This window comes from Cynoglossus semilaevis, chromosome 12, assembly GCF_000523025.1.
Source record: "Cynoglossus semilaevis isolate Cse_v1.0 chromosome 12, Cse_v1.0, whole genome shotgun sequence".
NCBI classification, from domain to species: Eukaryota; Metazoa; Chordata; class Actinopteri; order Pleuronectiformes; family Cynoglossidae; genus Cynoglossus; species Cynoglossus semilaevis.
This window is the reverse complement of record NC_024318.1, coordinates 13,544,864-13,551,849: the sequence shown is the minus strand read 5'-3', so window position 1 is coordinate 13,551,849 and position 6,986 is coordinate 13,544,864. Positions and strand designations below refer to the sequence as shown.

Genomic DNA, 6,986 nt, shown 5'->3' with positions numbered 1-6,986 from the left:
CTGAGTACTGAAAGAAAGTTAACGAAATGAAGTCACTGTCGCTGATATTCACACCTTAATCACTGCACTGTTGGTCGGCCGCCAAGTTAAAACCGCTTTTTGCCTCAAAAATTGACAGTTTGTCGCCAAAAACCACAGACGGTTGACATCTTAATTAATCTTCAGCAGTAGTTTTGGATGATTTGTTTGTCCACCACTTGACAAACCGCAGAGGAGTTCCAAGAAACTGTTACGTAAAAGAAAATCTAATATCAGGAAATGGAAGCGCTGAAGAACTCTTGGGGAGAGATACTTGGCCACGTCTGATGATTCCTTAACCTTAATTAAGGGATCCGTCAGGGGAGAGTGTGAGCCAGAGACTGGAGTGGTCTCTGATTGAGGGATCACTGTGTTCTCATTAATTGCTCAATCAGCTAAAGGAATGTGATCTGCACTAATGAGAAGGACTCTTCTTCCATCATCAGGCTGGAGTGTAATTACAGTCAGTCTGGGTCTAATCACACACACTCTGCAGTACCACTTATTGTCCTGCGGGGTTCCTGGTTTGAGCAGAAACCCCAGGCTGCAGATTCGTGACCATATAATTATTTTATTTATGAGGACCATTAAAACAAGTTGTTTACTTGCTCCTCGGTGTCTCCTCAGAGGCCGACATTAGTGTCTCACTGGGGATTGCTGAATATGAGGCCAAATAAATATTCATGTAATAAGACGTGAAAAGTGGGTTGTGTCTGCGCAGCAGATTTTGATATATGTCCTTAACGTAATCTGTAGCTGCTTAAAGAGTCACTAAATAGACTGCAGTACGATGATGATGTCCAGAAAAGTTGGTACACTTCCAACAGTTTGGAAACTGGTTTCATAATTCACCGTTTTTTAAAGAAATATACCTGAAATATACTTTTAAGAAAAACAAGACCTAGACCAGCAGTGAGTGGATTTAGTCGTTGAGGTAACGCTCTAGAAGTTCCTGATGGTTGACCTATCGCAGTACTTCTGCCAGCAGGGGCGTGAGGGGCTTCCAGTGGAATATGGCACCCTGGACAAGTGTACAACTGCTGTAATGCTTGAATGATAACAAGCCTCCAGCCACTAGGTGGCAGCAACTCACGCAGTGGTTTGTAGGGATAAAAACGTACATGTTATCAGGATCTCAGTAGTATTTCAATTTGCAGCGGTGTGGATTGGGGAGAGGGGCGGTGGCATGAAAACATTTCTGTCCCCTGGGGGTGGGAGGGCATGACGGAAAATAATTGAGAACCACTGACCCGAGGTGACCTTGGCCTCTGACTTTTAACATCTGACCAGATAATTAGAAACTTATTACAGCTGTTATTATTTCCACATATTATCCCAGCCACACAGTCCCAACCTTAAAGATCAGGTTTCTAACCACACTAGAGAAAATCACAGGCAAACTCTAGCAGCAGTTACAGTGTAAGGCACCGGCACGAACCACTCTACCACTCTGTGGTCCCATAGTAGTTTATTAATTTGTTTAAAAATGGAATTTATTTGAACCGTCAAACTCTGTCGGCATCGTCTTTGCCATTTTTGTCTCATAAAAAGAGCTTTGAAGCTTCAGACTGATTTACATAGTTGTACGGTTTTCATTGCAGTTTAAGAAACTTCTAAATGAATGGTGTTTGTTTATACAGTTCAGCTCATTATTGTTCACATTAAGACTAAAAGTGAACAATTTATTTCCGGCCTTTTCTCTCCAGTGAGTGTTGTTTCTACTTATGAAATCAGGTTTTGCTTCGTTTCCAGAAGAACGTTTCCCCTTCGTGAAATTCCCTAAATGATTAGCTTTAATTAGCAGCCTTGGAATTTTCAGCACCACAAACGGAGGCGCCGCTCAGGTGCAGCAGGTCTGACATAAATAATGGCCGGCCATTAGCCGACAGAGGCGACGGCGGTGGTTAGAGCAGAACACTCGGAGAGGAAATCATGGGCATTCATTCCTTTGTGATGCAACGCTGGACAACCTCCATTTTATGTGTCCCAGCGATGACTTTGTTCATTATTATTTGTTTTATAAATGGTACTGTACATAGATGTGTTTCCAGGAGTGAGTCATCCAGAACAACTCCAGTTAAATCCTAGAAAAATGTGAAGCTAGAAAGGAGCAAAATAACAGATTAAGAGAAAAAAAGACACGGTTGGACAGTCTGCAGCTAAAGTTGATCTCTAATTTACATGCAGCTCGTTGAAGATGCCAAAAATATAATTAGGTCAGAGGAGGCAGTGATGCACTTTAAATCCATCCTGAGGACAAACCTCTGTTGAGAAATGTCCCACAGTTTTATTTGTGTGCACTTTAAAGGTTGTTAGCAGTATATTGTACTACACTGGTACTTCAAATGTATGAGGACGATCGTAACTCATTCCTTTTTGAGATTCATGAGAGTCGTGTTTTATTTTCAGTTCATGTGTCAGTTGTTGAGAGTGTGTGTGTGTGTGTGTGTGTTTCTTGTTTAGCTTCACTTGTGGGGACATTGAGCTGGTACCCACTGAGTCAGAGATTATTTGTCAGTTTTAGTATTTAGTTTGTAAATTAGCAGTACAGTTATGATCAGTGTATAGATGGGGTACGGTTCATGCCTGGTGAAAAGAGGGTGAGGGTGGGGGGTTAGAGGTGAGGGGGCCTCCAGTGGATTTTAACACTTGAAAAGTTCTGCTAACCCTTCACTGTAGATGGTGTAGGTTGTGACTGTAATAATGAAGCTGTAATGAGCTCGTTGGATTCATGGGTTGTGATATGTGACGACAGCAGCGGTTGTTGGAGGTGGAGCAGCAGGCAGGGCGTCAGATGGCTCTGTCTGACACGTGCTTCTCCGAGACCCCACTGTCCCTCTGATGCAGCTGCTCCTCCTCCTCCTCATCTGCTGCCTTTTAACCTCCCATCCAGTGTCCATGTGCCAAACTGCACTGAGCTGTAGACTGTACCGTCTGACTGACCTTGGGAATTACAATAGGAAAGTTTTAGTTGAATGTAGGAAGTGGTCCTTACCGCCCACCTACCTCCCCTGAGCTGCCCCCGGTCCAGCCTTTACAGCGGTCAGTCATCCTGACGGGCTGTCTTCTCCTCCTGCTGGTCTTCTGGGCTTCACTGTGAAAAGCCGCAGGCACTGACAAAACAGGAATACAGACAAAAAGCCATGTAACATTCATGCAGACCATATACAGGTTGGTGTGTGGAGCAGGTTGAGCTCCGAAGGCAGTTTCTACCAGATGAAAATCTCAGTGAACCAAAGAAGAACAACACTGACAACTCTGTCTTTAGACTTCCACATTAGTTTCTGTCCGTCCTGACATGGTTTAAGCTCCTGTGTATAACAGTTGGAGGGAGTGTTAGCTGAAAAAAAAAAAACGCTTCCACTGACTGATCAACTGGCATCTGTTACAATCTTTAATCATCACTGACTGTAAGACAATGCATTCTGCATTTTTATGCTCAAAATATTATCGCAATGCAACATTAGCTCTTCCTCACATCCTAGTGATTGTTAAGTTAAAGAACCGCAATGCGCAGGCATATGCAACAGAATAATTTGGCCTTTAACCTTTGTTTTTGACAAAGGTTTTGACTTTATTTATAAGAAAACTAAGAATACACTCAGACACCACTGTCTGGAGAGAATCTGTGATTTTAACTACTGCCAAAGTCTTTAAAAGTATTTTTGAACAATTATTTTTAGTGGTCGTGTCCCACTTCATGGGTCGTAACTGCAGCTGACTCAAAGTCACGGTGGAGTTACATGGGACAATCTGTCCCCAGAGAATTATTAAAATGTAGTCACCAGCTGCTCCCGCTGAGTTGTTCCCCCAAAGGTAAGGAGAGACTGGGATGTGTTGGGCTGCATCGTATTCAGCTAATAAAACAGTAATGGCTTTATTAGTCGCTGTGATTGACTGGGGACAGGGCTAAGAGCAGAGCAGGAACCCCACGATATGCAGTACATACAGTATCTATCTGTCTGTCTATGCCTGACTGATTCAGCCTGAATTTTTTTATTTTTTTTTTTGCATCCCAACATTTCAGGTGTCTAAAGCAGCCTCAGACCTGATGGCGTACTGCGATGCCCACATACGCGAGGACCCCCTCATCGTGCCCGTGCCCGCCTCAGAGAACCCATTCCGGGAGAAGAAGTTCTTCTGCACCATCCTCTGATGACCTCCAGGAGCCGCCCAGGTGCAGGCTTGGTGTTGCCTGGCTTCTCTGTCTTCAACACACCTGAAGCTATTGGCTATAGGCGTTGAGTTGAGTTTTGCCGGAGGACACTCTGTTGTTGGTCAGCTCTGTCCTGGTGGCTGAAGGGTTTGGGGGGGGAGTCAGCAACCAAACTGGCAACCCAGTGAGCGCATAATGTCTTGTTAAATAGGTTTGTTATTGCTTTGTTATTAGAGAACAGCCTTGCTCAGTGCTTAATGAGATGAGAAATGTTTTCCTTTCCTCTTCTTTCTTTTTCTTTTTTTGTGCTATTTCCTAACACGCCTCAGGAGACAGAAATTTGCCCAGCGTCTACTTTCTTTTCAACATTAATTCCCTTTCACTTTATCAGAGTGAAAAAGACACATCCGTGTTGTTATTATCTCGAGCATTTGAACACAGATTTGTTGAACCAATTACTGAAAGTGCCGCTGAAATCTGACACCTCCCTCCTTGGTAGTTTCTCTTTTAATTTGCCCCCAGAGCTGGCGACGATTACCTGGCTGGTTTCAGCTCCGCAGCACACGATCACCAACCTTATCTCACGTATTTCAGTTGGAGCATACGGCACTCATAATAGGGAGCAGGTGGCTGCACCGCGGTTCCGGTGCAAATAAATAAATTGACTCTCGGCCTGTTGAATGGTGCAGAGCTAATGTTTCAGTGGTGAGATGAGTACTCCAGGGTCATCACTGTGCAAACAACCCTCAAGTCTAAATATTATTTATGAATCAGCTCCCTCCTTTGAAGGCCTGCTCCCATGCATTCAGATCTTACTGCTGGGTTTGACTCACGTGTCATCTACAGTCCCTTAACCAAGAAACTTTTAGACTTATAAAACTGAGTTCCTGTTTTTTTCTTCTGATTTATTCATATTTTGGGGCATGTTTCCTGAGCCTGTCCTTGAGTGAGTGGCACGGCCTCTGACCTTTTTATTTTTGACAGCCGCCTGTGTTTTGCAGAGACTGTCAGTCTTTTCGGGTGTACAGTATGTTACAGTGCCAATGTCTGTGTGAGCGGTGTGATCACCACACTGTGACACTCACACTCACAGAACCTTCTTTTCCTCCTTTGATCTATTCGTTTTGAACTAAAAAGCACACTGTCGAGACCTTTCCTTTATATGGTAGTTGATTAGCATTTGCTGATTTTTACAATGAATTGTCAATTATTGTTATTAATATTGTCATTAGTAGTATTATTGAATATTTGTTGCATAGCACTCAAAGCTACATGATGTGTAGTGCTACTACGCTTGTATGAAAACATTTATAAACCATGCAAATATTACTATCTGAGTATTTTTAAAAAACAACAAAATAATAGCCAGGGGCCAGTTTACATAATGAGACCCTGTCACTTGTTCTGGCATTTCCATCATTGTTTCTGTAAAATTAAAAAAAAAAAATTCCTCTTGGTACTTGAACAGACTTTGTATTTGGAATCAAACTGTGGACTGATGCTGGACTGTGGAAAACACAAACCACTGGAGCCAAATTATGATCAGGATCATTTATTGTTCTGGTTTCCTTAGTGAAAACCTGAGACTGGACGATCTCAGGACAATCTCCGTGACCTCACCTTAAGGACGGTGCCAAATCTGTAACAAGAAAATCTTAAAAGCTAAAGATGAATATTGCATGGATTCATTTCTACCTATAGCAGAGAGAACATTTATTAAATGAGATGTATTATTGCCTCTTTGTTGACTTCTGGGTGCTTCTCTGCACACAATTCTCTTAATGGAGTCCAGATATGTCGACGATGCGCAGCTGTATACATGAATGGTATTATTGTTTTGGAAAACAATAGCATTTAAATAGCAAATTAATTAAAGAAAAATGGATTTAAAAAAAAGACAACCCAGATGTGTTGCGTCTTCTCTGTTTCTGTTCTGTTCTGTGTCTCAGCCTGACATTTTCACACAGTTCCTCTCTGTTCTGAGGCAGCACACAAAGTCGGTGCCAAACCTGAGGAACATGACATTCTGATGCGTGATGGAGAACCCCTGTGGCTGAGCTGAACCACAGGCCAGCTGCGTGTCAATGCTCGAGATTTTTTTTTCTCTTTTGCATGATCATAAGTCAGTTTATCCTCAGTCAATTGTGAGAGAGCAGGAAAAAACAGCCAAATGTTGGCTGAGTCTGCAGGTGGCATGAGTAACATCTGTGTTAATGATTCAGTACCAGCCTCTGACAGCAGCACAGGAATGATCTGTCATTGCCCTCCAATCTTTTCCCTCCATGCATTTGGAGCATCGTCTACTGTACTTGCTTGTGTTTTTTTTTTTTATCCGCCTTTTCTGCTGAGCACCTTAGTTTCCAGATTGTTTAAATATGGCAAAAACAAGAAAACCAACAACAAAGGGGAAAATCGATTTGGAGATATGCTTTCATACAGTGAAGTCAAGTGCAGATCCGCAGATTGTACACGATGGTGATGTACAACCATGATAAGACCAAACCCAAAGGAGCCGGCTTTAATTAAAGTCAAGAGGAATTACAGACGAGGACTGTTCTAGTCTTCGTGCAGCTGTGGTTCTGATTATTCATCTACGGGGTTTTTAATTAGCTATTGATTGGAGTATGGTCATTGATGATGGGGGACGTGATTTACCGGCCTGACTCTTTTCAAATTGTAATTATAATAAAAAGGATGTTTGTTTTCATAACTTTAAATTTAACTTTGTCGGTGAAATGCCAGAGACTAATGTAGGTTACAGAAAATTTAATTGGGGGTAAAATCGATAGTTTTACGGAGCAGAATGTTAATT

The 6,986-nt window shown here is 42.4% G+C and overlaps 1 protein-coding gene across 1 annotated transcript in view; it reads left to right on the top strand.

Moving 5' to 3' along the window:
* gng4 (G protein subunit gamma 4) overlaps positions 1-5,607 on the top strand; it is a 13,161-nt gene extending 7,554 nt beyond the window's left edge. The window contains exon 3 of the mRNA XM_008322340.3: positions 4,046-5,607. Within this exon, the coding sequence (XP_008320562.1) occupies positions 4,046-4,174 (129 nt within the window). The 3' untranslated portion in view covers positions 4,175-5,607. The remainder of the gene's footprint in view (positions 1-4,045) is intronic.
* The last annotated feature ends 1,379 nt before the right edge of the window (positions 5,608-6,986 follow it).